The sequence below is a fragment of the Rhineura floridana genome, chromosome 11 (assembly GCF_030035675.1).
Source record: "Rhineura floridana isolate rRhiFlo1 chromosome 11, rRhiFlo1.hap2, whole genome shotgun sequence".
In the NCBI taxonomy this organism is placed as follows: Eukaryota; Metazoa; Chordata; class Lepidosauria; order Squamata; family Rhineuridae; genus Rhineura; species Rhineura floridana.
Window position 1 is genome coordinate 2765074 of NC_084490.1, and position 23548 is coordinate 2788621.

General features: G+C 47.6%; 1 protein-coding gene across 1 annotated transcript in view; it reads left to right on the plus strand.

Moving 5' to 3' along the window:
• The window catches only part of NEURL4 (neuralized E3 ubiquitin protein ligase 4), a 54148-nt gene that overhangs the window by 513 nt on the left and 30087 nt on the right, over window positions 1–23548 (plus strand). The window contains 11 exon segments of the mRNA XM_061591036.1: window positions 958–1336; window positions 2565–2630; window positions 3673–3956; window positions 7139–7250; window positions 7392–7480; window positions 7590–7662; window positions 8494–8761; window positions 9566–9747; window positions 13488–13573; window positions 18675–18837; window positions 22211–22409. Coding sequence (XP_061447020.1) covers window positions 958–1336; window positions 2565–2630; window positions 3673–3956; window positions 7139–7250; window positions 7392–7480; window positions 7590–7662; window positions 8494–8761; window positions 9566–9747; window positions 13488–13573; window positions 18675–18837; window positions 22211–22409 — 1901 coding nt within the window.

Here is a 23548-nt window from a genome sequence, read left to right on the forward strand (position 1 = left end):
GATACAGGCGCGGGGTAAGTGCGGGGTATGTTGGAAGGTGGAGGGGGGGAAGGGCCACCCGGAGTGCAGGAGGCAGGACGACAGGAGTGGAAAGAGGGGGGTGCGGAGCGTGGAGTAAATGCAGGGGAAGGAGAGGGAGTGACAATGGGGGGTAAGTGGATGAGAGAATATCGGGTAAATGTGGGGTAAGAAGAAAGGTGAAGTTGAGGGAGAGCAGTTGGGGAACAACACGGGTAAATATGGGGTAAGAAGAGGGGAGAAGATTGGGGTGAGTGGATGGAATAACTGGGGTAAGAAGAAGGGGTGAAGATTGGGGGAGCAGATGGAGAAAACATCAGAGGTAAATGTGGGGTAAGAAGAAAGGTGAAGTTTGGGGTGAGTGGATGGAGGAACCATGGAGGTAAGAAAGGGGGAAGAATGAGACTCCGTCTTTGTTTTAACTGTGACATATTTTTGTAACCTGCAATTGGTGAAGGGGAAGACTAGAAGTACAATAAATATTTTTTTAAATCCCTTATGCTCTCTTCAGTCAGGAGTAGCCAAGGCGATGCCTTCCAGATGTTCTAGACTACAGCTGTCGGCAGCTTCAGCTAGCACAGCTAATGGTCAGGAATGGGGGGAGTCGTTGTTCAGAACATCAGGACAGCACTATGTTGGCTACCTTTGCCTTAAGCCAGGGGTTCCCAAACTGTGCTCCGCGAGCTTCGTTCAGGAGGTCTGCAGCGTGTCTCTAAAACTGCAATTAAAAATCACACAGCATCTAGCAGGGCGCATTACAGTTGCTACAATTGGCAGAAAGTTCATTCAGTGGTCCACCAAGACCCTCAGCAATTTTCAAGTGGTCTGGGGGCACTGAGAACCCTTGGTTTAAGGAAAAGTGAGAAGTTCTGTTGCGGGATGCGGTGAGCTTGTGTTCAGCTCCTCTTCCTTCTCCTCCTCTCCCCCCTTCTCCTGCAGGTTAATTCCTGGAGCGGTTCCATTGAGATTGGAGTTACAGCCTTAGACCCGAACCACCTTGACTTCCCCAGCAGCGCCACCGGCCTCAAAGGGGGCTCTTGGATCATTTCGGGCTGCTCGGTGCTGCGGGATGGGCGCTCCATCTTGGAGGAGTATGGGCAGGACCTGGACCAGCTGGGCGAAGGCGACCGGGTGGGCATCCAGCGCACAGCCAACGGCGAGCTGCGCCTCTGGGTCAACGGGCAGGACTGCGGCGTGGCGGCCACCGGCATCCCGCTCCGCGTCTGGGCTGTGGTGGACTTGTACGGCAAGTGTACCCAGATCACCGTGGTGCCTGGCGGTCTGGAGGAAGTGGAAGAAGGGGCTGCCCACGATGAAGGTACACAAGAATATAAAGACAAAAGCACTTCTGAAGAATTTCTGTTGTTTATTTATGAAGCATCACAGATTGTTGGGCACTGTAGATAAAAAATTTTTTGAAAAATGCAGACCCGGTTGCTTGGCGACTACAGGATGCCTCATGACTTCTGGGCAGGTGCTTCCCATGCGCTTGTTTGGGATAGGAAGGTTTCCTTTCCCCGCCTTGCAGAACTTGAGGCTTTCAGAAGTGGTTCTCCCAGCTTGGGCAGCACAGATAGCACCGAATCATATGTTATGTTGGATGATTCCTGGAAGGGCTTTGCTGAAAGCCAGATGTCACTGGGGGGGGGGTGTCAGTTCAGTTTGGCTGGTGAACCTGGGGGTTAGTTTTGTGTGGTTCTCTCTGGAGACTTGATTCACTCGCTTCAGGATTAAACAGATCCAAGGAGGATAAGGCTATTGATGGCTATTAGCCATAATGGCTATGCTGTGCTTCCACGTTTGGAGCAGGGCCGACTTATCCATTAGGCACAGTGCCTAGGGCCCACGATACTTTTAGGGGCCCACGAAAATGTTTTAATTTCTTTTAAAATCAGAAGGGGAAAAAAAGAACTTTTAGGGTTGAAGAAAATGCTTTAATTTTTTTCTCACGTCAGAAAAAAATGAAACTTTTAGGGCCCATGAAAATCTATTAAATTTTGCCTACAACAGAAAAAAAATAAAATGTTGAAGTATTTAAAGTTATATCAAAAATAATTTTTAATATTGATATTATTATGGAGGGCGGGGCCACGAAGGCAAAAGTGCCTAGGGCCCACGAAAGTCATAATGCAGCGCTGGTTTGGAGGCAGCATTCCTCTGAAGACCAGTTGCTGGAAACAGCAGAAGGGGAGAGTTGCTGTTGCGCTCTGGACCTGCCTTCAGGCTTCCCATAGGGGCGCCGGCTGGCCTCTGGGACCAGAGGATACTGGACGAGATGGGCCCTCTTGGGCCAGTCCAGCTGCTGCAAGGCTCTTTTTTCTTATGAGTCGCCTGGAGCTCTTTCCGCTCTGGTCACCTTTTTCGGCTCCATTTGTGCTTGTGGCAGGCAGACATGCCATGGTCTAGATTGTGCGGATTGACCTGTTGTGGGGGCGGGGAGTAGACTATTCTGATGATCCGATGGCAGAGGAGGGTCCTGTGGGCTATAGTACGGGAGAGTGTGTGAGAGAGAACTCTTACCTCCTGCTTTCTCCATCGTTTTGCAGCTCTGGACCTGGCTTGCAACCAGAACCGGCCAGATAAATTTCCCAACAGCCTGGAGTCAGAGAATGGTGAGCATTCCCTCTCCATTGGAGTACTCGAGGCCATCCAGTGAAGCTGAATGCTGGGATTTTCAGGACAGACAAAAGGAATTGTTTCTTCGCACAGCGTATAGTTGAAACTATGGATTTTGCTCTGTGTCATGATGGCTAACAACTTGGATGGCTTTAAAAGAGAATTAGACAAATACAGGGAGGAGGAGGAGGTGGTTATCAATAGCTACTAGTCATAAGCAGGTTCATGGGAGATATCAGTGGCTACTAACCTTGATGGCCATGCTCTACCTCCCCTGTTGGAGGCAGTGTGCCAGCTCCCAGGAATCACAAGTGGGGAGAGCTCTGCTGTTGCACTCAGGCCCTTCTTGCAGGCATCCCATAATGGGCATCTGGCTGGCCACTGTGGGAACAGGATGCTGGGCTGTATTTGGGCCTTTGGCCAGATCCAGCGGCCAGGCTGTTTTTATCTTTTATCCCCATTTACATGAAGAACAAGCGGGGGCAATTAATTGAGACACGGCTTGCGTTGAAGACGCCAGCCCGATCCTCCAGTGTAGAAAGGACTGTTGATATCGCTATTTTTTTAATTTTATGTTTATTACTACATTTATATGCCACCTTTCCTCCAAGGAGCTCAAGGTGGTGTACAAATGTGGTTCTCCCCTTGCGATTTTATCCTCACAACAAACCTGTGAGGGTCGGATAGGCTGGGAGACAGCCACTGGCCCAAGGTCACCCAGTGAGCTACATAACCAAGTGAGGATTTGAACCCTGGTCTCCCAGGTCCCAGTCCAACACACTCTAGCTGCTAAACCACACTGGCTGGTGGCCCTTTTGTGTGTGTTTTTCCCCACCTGTGAAGAAGTTCCCACACGTCAGATGACTTGACTGTCCTCCCCAGGTCTGATGTTAACAATCCCAGAGTCTTGCTCAAGGCAAACTGGTGAGCATTCTGGAATACGAGGCTGAGAGCCAACCTCTGGGCACTTTGGACACCGGATGTGAACCAAGAGGGTTTTCCCCCTTCCCGACCGTCTTTTCCTCCTCCGCCTTGCAGGATTCTCCAGCATGGAGCTGTCGGAGGTGGTGAGCAACGCCATCTTGTCGGCCTACAATGGGAACCTGCTGAACGTTAGCCTGGGCAGCCCGCCCTCAGACTCCGCCCCCTGTGGGGCCCCGCCCATGACCTCCAACGATGCCCTCCTCTTCCATGAGAAGTGTGGGACCCTCATCAAGCTCAGCAACAACAACAAGACGGCGGAACGGAGGCGCCCGCTGGATGAGTTCAACAACGGTGTCGTCATGACCAACCGCCCGCTGCGAGACAACGAGATGTTTGAGGTAAGGAGGAAGGCGGGGTAGGAGGGAATCATAGAATAGTAGAGTTGGAAGGGGCCTATAAGGCCATCAAGTCCACCCCCCTTAGGAAGGTGCCTTACACCGAGTCAGACCATAGTCTAGCTCAGTCCTGTCTACACCATCCTCCCCCCTCCCCTCCATGTGGCGCCCTGCGGATGTTTTGGACTGCAACTCCTGTCAGCCGCAGCCTGTAGGAGTCATAGTCCAGACCATCTGGAGGGCACCAAGCTGGCGAAGAGTATATATGGACTGGCACTGGCTCACCACTGTTTCAGGCACGGAGTCTTTCTTACCCCTGCCTGGCGATGGCATTGGGGACTGGACCTGGGACTTCCTGCATGCCAAGCAGGTGCTGTGCTACCGAGCTGTGGTCCTCTTCTGTAAAAGTGGGTGCAGGCGTTTGAGAGAGGCATAAGTGAGCCCTGAGACACAAGCTCATTCAGACTGTGGTAAATCTCACAGTGACAGATGATGTGTGATGAACACGTTGATTGAGCGCACTCTCAGCATTTGAGGGCTTGGTAGTGAAGCCCTGACAGAAGATGTCGCTGAAGAACAGTGCTCTAGACGTTGGTGGACTCCAGCTCCCATGAGCCCCAGCTAGTGTGGCCAGGGATGATTGGAATTGTGGACCAGCAACATCTAAAGGGGCAGAGGTGTGAGGAGATGGACAAATAGCTGGCAGGTTGAAATGAGATGTAGGTCCCAGGTGATCGTTAGGGATGGGTCCTGGGTGTGAACATTTTCTATATATTTATTTTTAACATTTATATACCACCCTTAATCGAAAGACAACAGGGCGGCGTGGTAGTAGTAGACATCATCTAATTATTAGGAAAGTATTAGGAAAGCGTTGCTTGTTATTGTATTGTCATTTAAAGTTGTTATTGCTGCTTTTTAATAATGTTTAATACTTTATTATCTAATGTTTGTAAATTGTACTTTTTTCTTGATGTGTATTCTGTATTTGTGTTTGTTTTGTGTAAGCCGCCTTGGGGGCCTTTTGGCCAAAAGGCGGCATAGAAACAAACCACAGTATTTATTTATTTATTGCACTTGTATACCGCCCCATAGCCGAAGCTCTCTGAGCAGTTTACAGCGATCTAAAACATTAAAACAAATATACAATTTAAAACACAATTTTAAAATTTAAAACAATATAAAAACAATTTAAAACACATGCTGAAATGCCTGGGAGAAAAGGAAAGTCTTGACCTGGCATTGAAAAGATAAGTGTTGGCGCCAGGCGCACCTCGTCAACAAGATCATTCCATAATTTGGGGACCACCACTGAGAAGGCCCTTTCCCTTGTTACCACCCTCCAAGCTTCCCTTGGAGTAGGCACCCGGAGGAGGACCTTGGATGTTGAGCGTAGTGTACGGGTGGGTTCGTATCGGGAGAGGCGTTCCATCAGGTATTGTGGTCCCAAGCCGTGTAAGGCTTTATAGGTCAAAACCAGCACCTTGAATTGAGCTCGGAAACATACAGGCAGCCAATGCAAGCGGGCCAGAATCGGTCTTTTATGTTTGAACTGTCTGGTCCCTGTTAACAATCTGACCGCTGCATTTTGCACAAGCTGCAGTTTCCAAACCGTCTTCAAAGGCAGCCCCACGTAGAGTGCATTGCAGTAATCTAATTTGGAGGTTACCAGAGCATGGACAACTGAAGCCAGGTTATCCCTGTTCAGATAGGGACATAGTTGGGCCACCAACCGAAGTTGGTAGAAGGCACTCCGTGCCGCCGAGGCTTCCTGAGCCTCAAGTGACAGAGATGGTTCTAGGAGAACCCCCAAGCTACGAACCTGCTCCTTCAGTGGGAGTGCAACCCCATCCAGAACAGGTTGGACATCCACCATCTGATCAGAAGAACCTTCCATTAGCAGCATCTCAGTCTTGTCTGGATTGAGCCTCAGTTTATTAGCCCTCATCCAGTCCATTGTCGCAGCCAGGCACCGGTTCAGCACATTGACAGCGTCACCTGAAGAAGATGAAAAGGAGAAATAGAGCTGTGTGTCATCAGCATACTGATGGCAACGCACTCCAAAGCTCTGGATGACCGCACCCAACGGTTTCATGTAGAGGTTGAACAGCATGGGGGACAGAACTGACCCCTGCGGAGCCCCATACTGGAGAGTCCAGGGTGCCGAGTAATGTTCCCCAAGCACCACCTTCTGGAGGCGACCTGCCAAGTAGGAGTGGAACCACAGCCATGCAGTTCCTCCCACTCCCAACTCAGCCAGTCTCCCCAGAAGGATACCATGGTCGATGGTATCGAAAGCCGCTGAGAGATCAAGGAGAATCAGCAGAGTCACACTCCCCCTGTCTCTTTCCCGACAAAGGTCATCATACAGGGCGACCAAGGCTGTTTCCGTGCCAAAACCAGGCCTGAAACCCGACTGAAATGGATCCAGAAAGTCAGTCTCATCCAAGAGTGTCTGGAGCTGGCCTGCAACCACTCGTTCAAGGACCTTGCCCAGGAATGGAACATTTGCTACCGGCCTATAGTTGTTGTTGTTGTTGTTGTTAATAATAATAATAATATTTAACAAAATTTATATATGGCTTGTAAAAAACCTCTAAGCAGTTTACAAAAAAAGTAACATCAATAAAAGCAGTTAACAACAAGTAATTAAAAGCATTTTAAAAAAAACAATTAAAAACAGCAGTAGACTAAAAACAGATTAAAACACATCAACATCTATGTGTCTCGATAGGTTTACAGCATAAAACAATAAACAGCATATATGTCAATACATAACATGACATCGCAATAAAAACGGTGATTAAAATACAATTCATAATAATAAGCAATATATAGTAATAGATAATACAGAATAGTGCATAATGAATACATAGTAAGCAGCTATCTCAACTTATATACAGTGTCATTCCAGCAATAATAAACTTCACAACTCAACCCCTGTAAAATAAGGAGCCTCATAAGGGCAGTTATTACCTCCTTACCTCGGGTAGAACTAGAAAACATGATGGGTGCTGTTCAATGCTAGTCCTGCTCAGGCCCATTGAAATTAACAGACATGACTAACTTAAGCGCATTAATTTCAGTAGGTCTACTCTGAGTAGGACTTTGTGGACTACAACCCAATAACACGTTTTGTACACGATACAAATGGCTAAAGACAATGGTTCTGTTTCCCCTCCCAGATCCGAATTGACAAGTTAGTGGACAAGTGGTCGGGATCCATTGAAATCGGGGTCACCACACACAATCCCAACAACCTGGAGTACCCAGCCACCATGACAAATCTGCGCTCAGGTAAACCTCCTCGCTCTTTGCGTTGGGGTGGCACCAGCAGGAGAAGTGCCAACGGCCTGAATTTGACTCTGGAGGGTTACAGTGGTGCCTGGATCTCTCAGTGGCCACCTTGGCCCTTTTTTTCTTGTCATCCCTACCCAGGCACCATCATGATGAGTGGCTGTGGCATCCTGACCAACGGGAAGGGGACTCGCAGGGAATACTGTGAGTTCAGCTTGGACGAGCTGCAGGTGCGCAAATGCTGCTTTTTCAGTGCACCCCACCCCACTCATTGTGGGTGCTTTCACTCCTTCCTGCTACCCCCACAAACCCTCCTATGCTGCCTCTCTGTTTCCACAGGAAGGAGACCACATTGGCTTGACCAGGAAGTCCAATAATGCCCTTCACTTTTATATCAACGGTATTGACCAAGGTTGGTGCGCTCAGTGCTTGGAATGAACTAGCTCGGTTTAACAAAGTTCACTGAATTAGTTCCAAACCCTGTGAACTGCACCTGGAAGTAGTCACATAACTGAATGATTTCTTCTTCCTCTTCCTGGTTCATTCTCTTTCATGCTTTTTAATGCTTTCGACTCTTTAGGCCTTTAAACTGAATGATCATAAGGGTTGGAAAAAATTAACATTCTACATTCCACTGTGTGCTTGCGCGCGCATGCACATTGATGTTTTCTTAACTGTATTTTATACTTCAGCACAGCAGCTCATAACACTCTGCATGCTGATTTATTTTTTTATGCTGAGGATCTTTTGAATCAACTTGTACTGAACTGTGAATGGAAAGTGAACAGAACTAGTTTTGTAAAGGGATGGACGTGAACAGCAATTAGTTCCTTTTTCTGGACATGTGGAACTTCTAGTTCAAGTTCAACACAAAGCAATGAATGAGTTCTTTATAAAAATGAACTTTCCAAGCTCTTAGCAGCAGAAAAGGGAGCACAGAGGGGATGTAGGCGGTGCACATGATAGGCGACAGAGGCAGGCCTGGGAGGGTGGTATATGAATATGCCAAATTCAGAAGGACAAGGAGACCAGTTCCAAATGCACTGAAGCAGGGAGAGGGGATGGATTTCAGGGGACAACGGTACTTAGCTTGATTGACGAATGTGGGCTGGGATTCGTGCCAGAGCCGGTGGGCTCCGTGCATCACCACATTTGACGGGCCGCATCTGTGTGTGCGCCGCAATGTCTTTTCCCTTTCTTGTTTGCGAGATCCACTGACTCAGATCCTCCCCCTTCCTTCCAGGCGTGGCTACCACCCTCACCCCACTGGTGGTCTACGGTGTGGTGGACCTCTACGGCATGGCTGTGAAGGTTACCATCGTGCACAATCACAACCACAGTGACCGCCTCAGGCGCAACAATGCCATCATGCGGGCCCTGTCGCCAGATGTCGGCCGGCGTGCCATCGATGCCACGGGGAATGAGCCAGAGCCGGAGCGCCTCCTTTTCCACCAGAATTGCGGCCAGAAGGCTGCGATCATCAATGAGGGACGAACTGCCCTGCGCCCCCAGTAAGTGCCTTGCAGCTCTTAAGGACGTAGGAAGCTGCCTGTCAGAGTTGTCTACACTGACTGGCAGCAGTGGCTCTCCAGGGTTTCAGACGTGGCAGATGCCTGGCCCTACCTGGAGATGCCATCAGCGATCAAACGTGGCACCTGCCGCATGCAAAGCAAGTGCTCTGTCGCTGAGTAACTGCTTCTAAAGCTGCGAGGTGTTTGTTGTATTCTTAACTCATTAAGCAGTGTCCTATTTTGGGGGGTCACTTAGCACCTTGGTATACCCCGCCTCAGTCTTACAGGCTCCTGTCAACTGTGGAAGACCTGCCTGAGGTTTTTCTCTTGGTGAAACTGACTTTTCACTGCCCTCATAGAAGCTTGACTGTTTGTCTGCCTTCTGTTACTCCCAGTTATAATATTGATGAGCGAATGTTCTGTGACATCACAGCAGCTTTTGGCAATGAAGTGGAGGGGAGTTGCAGGCAAGTGACGGACAGTTTCTAGACTATTTATATGTAGGGTACTTGCTACAGGGGAAGGGCCAGAGCTCAGCAGCAGTGCACCTGCTTTGCATGCAGAAGGTCCCAGGTTGAGTCCCAGGGGCATCTCTGTGTAGGGCTGGGAAGGACCCATCTCTGAACCCTACAGAGCTGCTGCCAGCCAGTGTCGACAAGACTGAGCTAAAAGGCAGCTCCCTATGTTTATAAGTAGTTTTCCTCCCCAGAGCCAGCTGCTCTCAGCCCTGGTTCAGTTGATCCATCTAACTTCAGAAGCCCCCGAACAATAACAGTGATCTTTCATTTGTCTCAACCTGTACAGCGCCACAGACGATTTCAACCACGGAGTGGTCCTCAGCAACCGGCCATTGCGCAATGGTGAGGTCTTCCAAGTGCGCATTGACAAGATGGTGGACAAATGGGCCGGCTCCATTGAGATTGGCGTCACCACTCACAACCCCACGTACCTGCAGCTGCCTTCCACCATGACCAACCTGCGATCAGGTGAGACTTTGCAGCAGCATCACTGGTCCTCCTAGTGGCTGTGGTGGGAACTGCACCGCTTCCCATTCCCCCCCCCCCGGGTCTTATTTATTTATTTATTTTATTTTATTCAATTTTTATACCGCCCACAGCCAGAAGGCTCTCTGGGCGGTGCACAAGAGTAAGTAAAATACAATAAAATCACATAAAAAACACTAAAAGGCAAACATATTAAACAATTAAACAATCTGGTACATATTAAAAGCTAATAAAATATATTAAAATGCCTGGGAAAATAAAAAGGTTTTGACCTGGCGCCGGAAAGATAGAAGTGTAGGCGCCAGGCGTACCTCGTCGGGGAGACTGTTCCATAATTCAGGGGCCACCACTGAAAAGGCCCTAGATCTTGTTACAACCCTCCGAGCCTCTCTATGGGTCGGAACTCGGAGGAGGGTCTTAGATGTTGAACGGGTAGGTTCGTATCGGGAGAGGCGTTCCGCTAGGTATTGTGGTCCCCTCTACGCTGTGCATAGAATCATAGAATAGTAGAGTTGGAAGGGGCCTATAAGGCCATCAAGTCCAACCCCCTGCTCAATGCAGGAATCCAAATCAAAGCATTCCTGACAGATGGCTGTCCAGCTGCCTCTTGAATGCCTCCAGCGTTGGAGAGCCCACTAGCTCCCTAGGTCATTGATTCCATTGTCGTACCGTTCTAACAGTTGGGAAGTTTTTCCTGATGTTTAGTCAAAATCTGGCTTCCTTGAGCCCATTATTCCGTGTCCTACACTCTGGGACGATCGAGAAGAGATCCGGGCCCTCCTCTGTGTGGCAACCTTTCATGTACTTGAAGAGTGCTATCCTATCTCCCCTCAGTCTTCTCTTCTCCAGGCTAAACATGCCCAGTGCAGTAATAGTTGTGTTCGTGGACATTACTTCTTTAACAGAAACGTTGATACCAGAGGTAGGTCAGGTCAGCCTTGCATACAGACCACTTGAAGGCGTCTTCCAAAATGCATCCAGGGATGCCTGCCTTGCCTTTTTTTCTTTTATCATGTAGCATCTTGCTATAGCAGCCTCAAGTTTTGAGCACAGTTCTCCCTTCCGTACACTGGAGCAGGCCGTCAAGGGGCAGCCCTGTGCTTGCTCTCTCTCTTTCTCTGCCATCCTCCCCTAGGCTGGAGGAGACGCATCTGCTGTAAACAGTGCTTCCTGGCATAGAAAGCACTGTTTACTGCGGAGGCTTCTGCACCACTTGGCAAGGAGGCCATTCCAGCCACGCGTGAGAGAGCTCCCTGCAGCCGCTGCAAAACAACGGACAAGGAGCCACATTCTGACTAAGTCAGAGTGTGTGCCCCCCCACGTCCCCTGCAGCCAAAACAAGACTGTGTTGACAGGAGCTTCTTTTCTGGAGGATTTGTTAACGGAGGCATTACTGTATTCTCCTCTCAGAGCTACAGTTCGTATATTGTATTAGCAATGACTCCTTCTTCCCAAGGAACTCTGGGAATTGTAGTTCTGTGAGGAGAGTCTCTTCATAAACTACCCCTCCCAGGATTCTTCGGGGAACCCCCTGGCTTTTTAGAGTGGTGTGATACAGCTGTAAATGTCTAGCGTGGATGGGGCTTTGACTCCTCCCCAGGATTTTAATTTTTTGTCTTTATTTTTCGATGGGGATGGGGGTGGTCTTGTGTAGCTGACCTGTTGCTGCCAGAATAATAACGCAGCTGTATGTCCATCTAGAAGGGCTTTAATGGATCTGCCTGGTCCCATTTTCATTCTGCCACCTGCGAGGGATAAAAACCATGTGCGGGTTTAGGTGTCGGAGGCTTTCTTGTCGTGAAATCTTTGTATGCTAAATACCTGGATTCTGATCTTGTGCCAAGACATCCTTGGCTTTTGAGATTAGGTATAGTCTTGTCAGTATTGCCCATCTCTGCAAGGAACGTGCTAGATTGTGACTTGCCTGTATGTGCGTGCAGGATCAGGCCAAAGGGGGCCCATCTAGTCCCGCATATCCTGTTTCTGAGATGGCCAACCAGCTGCCCCAAAGGGAAGCCAGCAAAGGCGGACCAGAGAGCCAGAGCCTTCCTCTCCTCACTTGTACTTCCCAGCATCTGGCATTCAGAGACGTATCACCTCTGACAATAGAGAGAGAACATAGCCGTTGATATTCCATTCATTTCTCAACTCTCCTTTTAAAGCCGCCTAAGTTAGCAGCAGAGCTTGGAAAAGTTACTTTTTTTGAACTACAACTCCCATCAGCCCCAGCCAGCATGGCCATTGGATTGGGCTGATGGGAGTTGTAGTTCAAAAAAAGTAACTTTTCCAAGCTCTGCGGCCATTAACAAATCTTGTGGCAGAGAATTCTATAGTTTAAACATGCATCCCGTGAAGAAGTAACTTCTGTTTGAGTCTTCTGAGTCTATTGTAAATCAGTTAATTTTATTATTTATTAAATTCATTGATTGCCTAATGCTGGTAGCCCCTAGGCAATGTACAGTGCCAAACATACATCATAATGCAAAAATTTCATTAACCAATCTATACTGTTATGAAAGAGGAAGCCAAAATTCTGTCCTGCATACAATGTATAATGTATAAACCAGTAGTGTTTTTCCCTCCACCTTCCTAAACTAAAAAGCCACAAATGTTTCAGCCTTTCCTTCTCCCCTCAATCGATTTTTGGTTGCCCTATTCTGTGTCTTTTTACAATTCTATGAGAATATTGGAGGATTCAGGACAGACAAAAGAAAGTACTTCTTCACAGAGCTCGTCGTTAAACTCTGGAATTTGCTCACACAAGAGGCAGTGAGGGCCACCAACTTGGATGTTTTAAAAGAGAATTAGAGAAGTTCATGGAGGATAAGGCTATCAATGGCTACTAGCCAGGATGGCTATGCCCTGCTTCTATGTTCAGAGGCAGAATGTGTCTGAATGCCACTTGCTGGAAACGCAGGAGGGGAGAATTGCTGTTGCACACAAGTCCAGCTTTGGGGCTTCTCACTGGGGCATCTGGTTGGCCACTGCGAGAACAAGATGATAGGCAAGGCGGGCACTCTTTGGCCTGATCCAGCAGCCAGGCTGTTCTTATGTTCTGAATCCTTTCTGAGACAGTGATCAAAGTTGCACATAGTTTTCCAAATGTGGTAGCCGCATCGGTTTTGAAACCTTCACTAATCTTTCTCTGCAATCGCTGTCCTCTCTCCGACTCTCTACCTTTGACCCTCCAGATGTTGCTGAACTACAGCTCCCATCAGCGCCAGCCAGCATGGCCCGGGATGATGGGAGTTGTAGTTCAGCAACATGTGGAGGGCCAAAGGTTCCTTACACCTGCTCCTTCTGTGTCAGTTTCAAGCCATTCCCATGAGTGTCTTGGCCCTCTCGTGAAATGTCTTACGCTGCTGGTATCAGTGCTTTTGCATGGAACCAGGAGACTTTCTTTCTCTCTCCCACTAGAAGCTAAAATGATGAAACTGAGGTTATCATACTTTGGACACCTAATGAGAAGACATGATTCACTAGGAAAGATAATAATGCTGGGGAAAACAGAAGGGAGTAGAAAAAGAGGAAGGCCAAACAAGAGATGGGTTGATTCCCTAAAGGAAGCCACAGACCTGAATTTACAAGATCTGAACAGGGTGGTTCATGACAGATGCCATTGGAGGTCACTGATTCAGAGGGTTTCCATAAATTGTAATCGACTTGGAGGCGTATAACACCAACATCATGCCTGACTGCCTCCCCCTTCTGGTCTCCTGCAGGTACCTGGATGATGACGGGGAATGGAGTGATGCACAATGGAACAACCATCTTGGACGAATATGGCCACAACCTGGACCGTCTGAAGGCGAGTTTGGGGGGATGTCTGGGGAAGGGCTGTAGCTCAGTGGGAGAGCATCTCCTTGCATGTGGCAGGTCCTAAGTTGATTCCCTGACATCCCCAGGTGGGGCCAGTAGAGACGCTGCTTGCCTGAAACCCCAGAGAGCTGCTGCCAGTCAGTGTAGATAACACGGAGCTAGATGGACCAGCAGAGACTGGTGACTCTGATGTCAGTAAGGCAGTGAATCCGCTCTGGGCTTTAGTCTGAACTTCCCTTAGAATCATAGAATAGTAGAGTTGGAAGGCGCCTATTCAGTGCAGGAATCCAAATTAAAGCATACCTGACAGGTGGCTGTCCAGCTGCCTCCTGTCTGCAGGATAATGACACTTTAGATTTATAGAATCATATCGTATGAATCATAGAACTGTAGAGTTGGAAGGGGCCTATGAGGCCATCAAGTCCAACCCCCTGCTCAATGCAGGAATCCAAATAAAAGCATTCCCAACAGGTGGCTGTCCAGCTGCCTCTTGAAGGCCTCCAGTGTCAGAGAACCCACTACCTCCTCAGGTGATTGGTTCCATTGTCGTATGGCTCTAACAGTTAGGACATTTTTCCTGGTGTTCAGTCGAAATCTGGCTTCCTGCAACTGGAGCCCATTATTCCGTGTCCTGCACTCTGGGACGATCGAGAAGAGATCCCGGCCCTACTCTATGTGGCAACCTTTCATGTACTTGAAGAGTGCTATCCTATCTCCCCTCAGTCTTCTCCAGGTTAAACATGCCCAGTTCTTTCAGTCTCTCCTCATGGAACTTTGTGTCCAGTCCCCTGATCGTCCTCGTTGCCTTCCTGTGAACCCTTTCCAGTTTGTCTGCACCCTTCTTAAAGTGCGGTGTCCAGAACTGGACGCAGTACTCATAAGAACATAAGAACATAAGAAGAGCCTGCTGGATCTAGTCCAGCATCCTGTTCTCACAGTGGCCAACCAGGTGCCTGGGGGAAGCCCGCAAGCAGGACCCGAGTGCAAGAACACTCTCCCCTCCTGAGGCTTCCGGCAACTGGTTTTCAGAAGCATGCTGCCTCTGACTAGGGTGGCAGAGCACAGCCATCATGGCTAGTAGCCATTGATAGCCCTGTCCTCCATGAATTTGTCTAATCTTCTTTTAAAGCCATCCAAGCTGGTGGCCATTACTGCATCTTGTGGGAGCAAATTCCATAGTTTAACTATGCGCTGAGTAAAGAAGTACTTCCTTTTGTCTGTCCTGAATCTTCCAACATTCCGCTTCTTTGAATGTCCACGAGTTCTAGTATTATGAGACAGGGAGAAGAACTTTTCTCTATCCACTTTCTCAATGCCATGCATAATTTTATACACTTCTATCATGTCTCCTCTGACCCGCCTTTTCTCTAAACTAAAAAGCCCCAAATGCTGCAACCTTTCCTCGTAAGGGAGTCACTCCATCCCCTTGATCATTCTGGTTGCCCTCTTCTGAACCTTTTCCAACTCTAGAATATCCTTTTTGAGATGAGGCGACCAGAACTGTACACAGTATTCCAAATGCGGCCGCACCATAGATTTATACAACGGCATTATGATATCGGCTGTTTTATTTTCAATACCTTTCCTAATTATTGCTAGCATGGAATTTGCCTTTTTCACAGCTGCCGCACACTGGGTCGACATTTTCATCGTGCTGTCCACTACAACCCCGAGGTCTCTCTCCTGGTCGGTCACCGCCAGTTCAGACCCCATGAGCGTATATGTGAAATTAAGATTTTTTGCTCCAATATGCATAATTTTACACTTGTTTATATTGAATTGCATTTGCCATTTTTCTGCCCATTTACTCAGTTTGGAGAGGTCTTTTTGGAGCTCTTCGCAATCCCTTTTTGTTTTAACAACCCTGAACAATTTAGTGTCATCAGCAAACTTGGCCACTTCACTGCTCACTCCTAATTCTAGGTCATTAATGAACAAGTTGAAAAGTACAGGTCCCAAAACCGATCCTTGAGGGACTCCACTTTCTACAGCCCTCCATTGGGAGAACTGTCCGTTTATTCCTACTCTCTGCTTTCTGATTCTTAACCAATTCCTTATCCACAAGAGGACCTCTCCTCTTATTCCATGACTGCTAAGCTTCCTCAGAAGCCTTTGGTGAGGTACCTTGTCAAACGCTTTTTGAAAGTCTAAGTACACTATGTCCACTGGATCACCTCTATCTATATGCTTGTTGACACTCTCAAAGAATTCTAATAGGTTACTGAGACAGGACTTTCCCTTGCAGAAGCCATGCTGGCTCTGCTTCAGCAAGGCTTGTTCTTCTATGTGCTTAGTTAATCCAGCTTTAATAATACTTTCTACCAGTTTTCCAGGGACAGAAGTTAAGCTAACTGGCCTGTAATTTCCGGGATCCCCTCTGGATCCCTTTTTGAAGATTGGTGTTACATTTGCCACTTTCCAGTCCTCAGGCACGGAGTAGGACCCAAGGGACAGGTTACATATTTTAGTTAGCAGATCAGCAATTTCACCTTTGAGTTCTTTGAGAACTCTCGGGTGGATGCCATCCGGGCCCGGTGATTTGTCAGTTTTTATATTGTCCATTAAGCTTAGAACTTCCTCTCTCGTTACCACTATTTGTCTTAGTTCCTCAGAATCCCTTCCTGCAAATGTTAGTTCAGGTTCAGGGATCTGCCCTATATCTTCCACTGTGAAGACAGATGCAAAGAATTCATTTAGCTTCTCTGCAATCTCCTTATCGTTCTTTAGTACACCTTTGACTCCCTTATCATCCAAGGGTCCAATTGTCTCCCTAGATGGTCTCCTGCTTTGAATGTATTTATAGAATTTTTTGTTGTTGGTTTTTATGTTCTTAGCAATGTGCTCCTCAAATTCTTTTTTAGCATCCCTTATTGTCTTCTTGCATTTCTTTTGCCAGAGTTTGTGTTCTTTTTTATTTTCTTCATTCGGACAAGACTTCCATTTTCTGAAGGAAGACTTTTTGCCTCTAAGAGCTTCCTTGACTTTGCTCGTTAACCATGCTGGCATCTTCTTGGCCCTGGCGGTACCTTTTCTGATCTGCGGTATGCACTCCAGTTGAGCTTCTAATATAGTGTTTTTAAACAACTTCCAAGCATTTTCGAGTGATGTGACCCTCTGGACTTTGTTTTTCAGCTTTCTTTTTACCAATCCCCTCATTTTTGTGAAGTTTCCTCTTTTGAAGTCAAATGTGACCGTGTTGGATTTTCTTGGCAATTGGCCATTTACATGTATGTTTAATTTAATAGCACTGTGGTCACTGCTCCCAATCGGTTCAACAACACTTACATCTCGCACCAGGTCCCGGTCCCCACTGAGGATTAAGTCCAGGGTTGCCGTCCCTCTGGTCGGTTCCATGACCAGCTGATCTAGGGAATAGTCATTTAGAATATCTAGAAACTTTGCTTCTTTGTCATGACTGGAACACATATGCGGCCAGTCTATGTCCGGGTAGTTGAAGTCACCCATTACTACCACATTTCCTAGTTTGGATGCTTCCTCAATTTCATATCTCATCTCAAGGTCTCCCTGAGCATTTTGATCAGGGGGACGATAGATCGTTCCCAGTATTAAGTCCCTCCTGGGGCACGGTATCACCACCCACAACGATTCTGTGGAGGAGTCTGCCTCTTTTGGGGTTTCGAGCTTGCTGGATTCAATGCCTTCTTTCACGTATAGAGCGACTCCGCCACCAATACGTCCTTCCCTGTCCTTCCGATATAGTTTATATCCAGGAATAACCATATCCCACTGGTTTTCTCCATTCCACCAGGTCTCGGTTATGCTCACTATATCAATGCTCTTCTCTAAGACCAAGCACTCCAGTTCTCCCATCTTGGTTCGGAGGCTCCTAGCATTAGCGTACAGGCACTTGTAAGCAGTGTCTCTCTTCAAGTGTCTTTGGCACTTGTGGTTAGGCCTGTGGTAATTTTGCTCTTCTGAATTTATATCCTGTGCCCCTGCTCTCACAATGCCTACTTCTAGGCCTACCCCTTTTAAAATTTCATCATTTCTTTGCTCTTTATCCCAAACCGGAGCAGAGCAGATTCACTGCCCCATCGACAGCAGAGCTACTGGTCTCCGCTGTAATGTAGCAGCGGTCTGACTCTGTATGAGACACCTTCCTGTGTTTGTATTATTAGGGTTGTCATCAGCAAAGGTTTAAGATCTTGTCGGTTGTGTGTGGGCGTTGCCTTGTAGGCAAAATTCAACAAACCCACAGGATTAGAGCAGGAAGCCCAGGAAGGCTGGGATGCAGCCCTCCAGATGCTGCTGGACTTGCCCCCAGGCAGCATGGCCAGTGACCAGGGGTGATGGGAGTCAAGAGTCTAGGAATGTGTGGAGGGCTGCAGGTTTCCCCACTCCTGCAGTGAGGGGAAAGGAAGTTCATGAAGGTAACCAACTGTAGGGCTTCTCGGAGGGCCTGAGGAACATGATGCTTCTCCAGATGCTTTTTTGGAAGGGTCAGGAGGGCGGAACAGAGGCAGAGATCTGAGGAGAGAAGTTGCTTGCTGAAGGCTTTGAGCAAAATCAGAACTGGGGAGCATGTGTGGAAATGCCCAGGGTTGCAGCGTTCAGGCAGATAACAGGCTTGGGCACGGGGTTAATGGATGCTGCGAGCCCCTTTCCTCCTCCCCTCTTCTCCAACTGCAGATGGCCGCAGCAGACGGCTCTGAACGTGAGCTCGTTAGATCAGCAGCCTCCAGACGCTTCTTTTTGCTGGGGCTGTTGGGAGGGTGGCTGGGGCCAACGGGCAGATGCATGAGTTCCAGGGTAGCTTAGTGTGGCCTTCGCCAGGCTGGTGCTCTCCACCTGTTTTGGACTGCACAGTCGTGCTGGCTGGGGCTGATGGAAGCTGCTGTCCAAAACTAAGCAGTGGGCACCAGGTTGGCGAAGGTAGGAGGAACGATCCCTCCCATCGAGCTCCCAAGGAAGGAAGTGCCCCGTCTTCTCCCACGCTAGAGCGGCAGGAGGATTGGCCAACAGCCACTCGGCTGAGGTTCCTCGGGCAGGTCCCAGATTAGAGCACACATGCAAGAAACACTCCCTGCTTCCTTGTTTACCCATCCTGGATGATTTCTTTCCCCGCTCAGGCAGGTGACACGGTGGGCGTGGTGCGCAAGGAGGACGGGACGCTGCACTTCTTCGTCAACGGCGTGGCCCAGGGCCCTGCTGCATGGAACGTCCCACCAAACATCTACGCCGTGGTGGACCTGTACGGGCAGGCAGCCCAAGCAACTATTGTGGATGACACGGGTGAGTTGGGACAGGGGACGCCGACGGGATCAGTGCCTTGTGGTTTTATGTATTTATTGACTGCATTTATGTGCCTCTGCATCATTAGTATCTCTAAGCGCTGGACATAAAAGCAAACCATAGAGAAAATGCAACAATAAAGGTAAAACCCAAGCAGAAATTACCTTAAAATTCCCGCTGGAATCTATTTATTTATTTAACTTGTATACCACTTTATATTTCAAAAAATCAGAAAGTGGTTTACATTTCAACTAAAATCAATCTGAATTCTACATTCAGTACAGAATAATAATCCATGTTTTAAATAACATAATTGAGCAATACATCTCTAAACGATGTACATAAAATGAAAATAAAGTGAACCATATGCAAAACAAAAAAGAATATAACAATTATAAGATATATCTAAAAAGTCACATGAATACTACGAAAAAGCATTCTCACATCTAATCATATGTTTTATGCTTAATATGTTTTTAACCTTTTTAAAAAAGTTTTTAAAATGTTTTTAACGCTGTTTTGTCTTAATGTATTTTAAGATTTGTTTTTATGTTTGAAAGTGTTTTTAGTGCCTTGTTTGCCACCCTGGGCTCCTGCTGGGAGGAAGGGCAGGATACAAAGTAATAAATTAATTAAATAAACAAACAAATAAATAAATAATGCAGATCAGGAATTAAACATTTTAAAAAAATAAGAGAAATGAGAAAGTCTTTGTCACGTGCATGAAGTTCAGCAAGGAGGGTGCCTATCTAATTTCAGCTCCGGAGGGAGTTCCGCAGGCGTGGAGCCCACAACATGGAATGCCCGGCTACTAGTAAGCTAAGCTCCAAGGCTCCCATCTTCGTTTGCCCCAGACCCAGCATCAACAGTGACCAGGGCTTTGGCATATTCCATGTTTTCATGAACGCAGAATGTTGTATTCTGAGAGTGCTGCCTTGTCGCTTTTGCTTCTAAAATCAGATTTCTAGCCCTCATCATTGACGTGCTTTCAAACAGCGTTACCAGTTGCTGGAAGCCACAAGGGGGGAGAGTGCTCCAGGTCCTGCTTGGTGGCTTGTTATTGAGGCATCTGGGTGGCCACTGTGAGAACAGCAGGCTGGACTAGAGGGGCCCGCTTTGGCCTGAGCCAGCACCCTCTTCTTATGTTTTTATGTGCATTGTCAAGATGCAAGCCTTACAACAACCCTGTAAGATTATTATCAATATTACTTCACCTTCCCCCATATTGCAGATGGAGAGAGCACAGCAGACATGGGATTTGAACAGGGGTCTTCAGTTCCCTCTCTTTCTCTTCCCGCTGCATGATCAGAAAACACATACATATGCGCTTAAAAAACAACAGATTGTGTTTGATGTATTCAGGATGTAGAATTTGGTACTTTTAGCGCAGAATTGGGAGGGAGTAAGTAAAGTAAAGTAAAAATTAATTTTTGTGTCGCCTATCTGGCCGAAGCCACTCTAGGCGATGTACACATTGAAATTGATAAAATACAACATAAATACAGAATAAAATACAATGCAGTCAACCATAACCCTTTTAAATAGCAGCATTATAGAACAATGTAGGGCAATCAATAAACAATTTAAAACAATCATAGAAAAATTAGCCCACCCTGGGGATCCCGAAGGCCTGTCCAAAGAGCCAGGTTTTTAAGGCTCGGCGAAATGTATCCAGGGAAGGGGCATGGCGGAGATCGAACGGGAGGGAGTTCCAGAGAGTGGGGGCCGCCACTGAGAATGCACTCTCTCTAGTCCCCATCAACCTAGCTGTTTTCGTTGGTGGGACTGAGAGAAGGCCCTGTGTGGCTGATCTAGTCGGGTGGCTTAATTGGTGGTACTGGAGGTGCTCCTTCAGGTAAACTAGGCCGAGACCGTATAGGGATTTAAAGGTTAACACCAACACCTTGAATTGGGCCCGGAAAACAACTGGAAGCCAATGTAGATGAAATAACACTGGCGTGATGTGATCACGGCGGCAGCTGTTTGTAAGCAAACAAGCTGCCGCATTCTGCACCAGTTGTAGTTTCCGGACTGTTTTCAAGGGTAACCCCACGTAGAGTGCATTGCAGTAGTCTAATCAAGAGGTGACCAGGGCATGTACTACCAGTGAGATTGTACAGCGTATGTGCAAAAGTTGGGGAAGGACTGTAGCTCCATGGTAGAGTACCTGGCTCGCACACAGGAGGTCCCAGCTTCAATCCCTTCCGTGGCATCTCCAGGTACAGCTGACAGCGTCCCTTGCCTCAAACCCTGGAGAGCTGCTGCTGGTCAGTGTAGACATTATTGAGCTAGATGGGCCAGTGGCCTCTTTCAGTATAACGCATCTTCCTGTGTTCATAGAAGCTGGAAGACACACGTACACCCCCTGACAGCATCTCCAGATGTGACAATGCAAAAAAGCTCTGTTTTCTCCAACCTGCGTATAACTTTGAAATGAAATGATGTGATCAAATCAGAGGTGTTTGTTCCTCTGAACACACATACTCATGCTGGCAAGGCAGTCGTGGAATTATTATTATTGATTTATATCCCGCCCTTCCAGCAGGAGCCCATGGCAGCAAACAAAAACACTAAAAACGTTAAAACATAATAAATACAAACTTTAAAACACATTAAGACAAAACATCTTCAAAAATGTTACTTAAAAAAAGCCCTGAAAACTTCTTCTAAGATGAAAAGCATTTTAAAAAAGAAAGTTTAAGAACATATTAAAAAGCAATTCCAACACAGACACAGACTGGGATAGGTCTCAACTTAAAAGGCTTGTTGAAAGGGGAAAGTCTTCAATAGGCGCCGAAAAGATAGCAGAGTTGGCGCCTGTCTAATATTCAAGGGGAGGGAATTCCACAGGGTAGGTGCTGCCACACTAAAGGTCTGTTTCCTATGTTGTGCGGAACAGACCTCCTGAAAAGATGGTATCTGCAGGAGGCCCTCACCTGCAGAGGGCAGTGATTGACGGGGTATATAAGGGATAAGACTGTCTTTCAGGTATCCTGGTCCCGAGCTGTATAGGGCTTTGTATACCAAGACTAGAACCTTGAACTTGGCCCAGTAGTAAATGGGCAGCCAGTGCATTTATAAACTAGCAAATAACATTAGTAAACTCCTGAAAGGAAAGGAGAGCTGTTGGGAGTCAAGCCCGCTTCGAACCAGGCCTGTACATGGGATGTGCATATCCTACCCTGCAGTGAGGAAAAGGTTCTCTCTGCAAATATTATTTTACTTCATTGCTCTGGCAGTGAAAGTCACATTACTCTTGGTGGGTTTTTCCCCCTCCCAATCTTGGGTGGGCCCTTAGGAAGTATGGTGTGGTGCTGGGGGAGCCATCTGAAGGCACTTTGAACTTCTGTGACATGGCCCATCTCCTCCCCAGACCTCCTTCCACTTCCCGATGACATCTCGGAGGGAAACAACCAGCTGTCTCCCAGCAGCCCATCCTCCGTTGCCTCTGGGAGTGACCTGCGTTTCCACCACTTGCACGGCAACAATGCTGTCATCACCAACAGTGGGCGTACTGCGCTGCGCCAAAACTGCCGGAGTGAATTCAACGACGCCATCGTCATCTCTAACCGGTCAGTGAGCGACTGAGGACCAGGAGATGCTCCTCTGCCCTACTACTCCTAAAGTCATACATCATCTTCTTCCAGAGAACTGCCCTAGTTTGATGTTTAGAAGCATGGAAAACAGTTTGTATTTATCAAATTTAAGAGAACCAAGTTTAAATGGGATTATTGTCCTGTTTCTGTATGTATCGAGAATAACTGTTAGCCATTCTAGCACAGAATGAAACTTCTCTTTGTTTAGGAACAGTGGCTGTATTTGGACATAACACCAAACCATGATTTAGCGTTATGAGAACAAACCATGCCTACCCTCTCCTTTTCCAGCATGGACATGAAGAAGAGGTTGGAAGCTTCCATTTTAGATTAACCACAGTTTACTATGTTGTCCATACCCTAAACCGTGATTAACCTTAAGTAGGTCCAGTGAAAACAACCCAGATTTGTAAACTGTGGCTTATTTTCACTAACTATAGCAATTTGGGCAATGTGGGAAGGTGCGGTTGATCCAAAATGGGAGTGAACGCTTCTGAACTGGCTGTGCCAAAGGAAGGAAGGAGAGCACATGAGGCCAGGGGGAGGCGCCTCATCTTGTTCTCATAATGCTCTGCTGTGGTTTAGCGTAGGCAGGGGACCGTTTCAGCTCAAGGGCCACATTATCTCTTGGAGAACCTTCCAGGGGTCACATATCTGTGGTGGTAAGAGATATGTGGGCATGAGAACGGGCAGAGCAACTTAGAATCATAGAATAGTAGAGTTGGAAGGGGCCTATAAGGCCATCAAGTCCAACCCCCCGCTCAATGCAGGAATCCAAATCAAAGCATTCCCGACAGATGGCTGTTCAGCTGCCTCTTGAACTTATGTGACTCTTGCCTTTCTACAATTTGTTACCACACCCACAACCTTCCTTCCTTTCAGGTGAGTGCAGAGCAGGACTGGTGAGGGGTCTGGCCTGAGAAGAGTCCCGAGGACCAGATAGAGAGCCTGGAGGGCCACATTTGCCCCCTGGGTCTGAGGTCCACCCACCCACCCAGTTTAGTGTTCTGTCTGCCCATTATCTCTCTTGGATTAATGGCTGGGGGGAGCAAGCAGATTTAGGTGGGGGCAGCTTCCTCCATCTGTCTTGAGTTTGTGAGGCTCCCAGAGGGGGG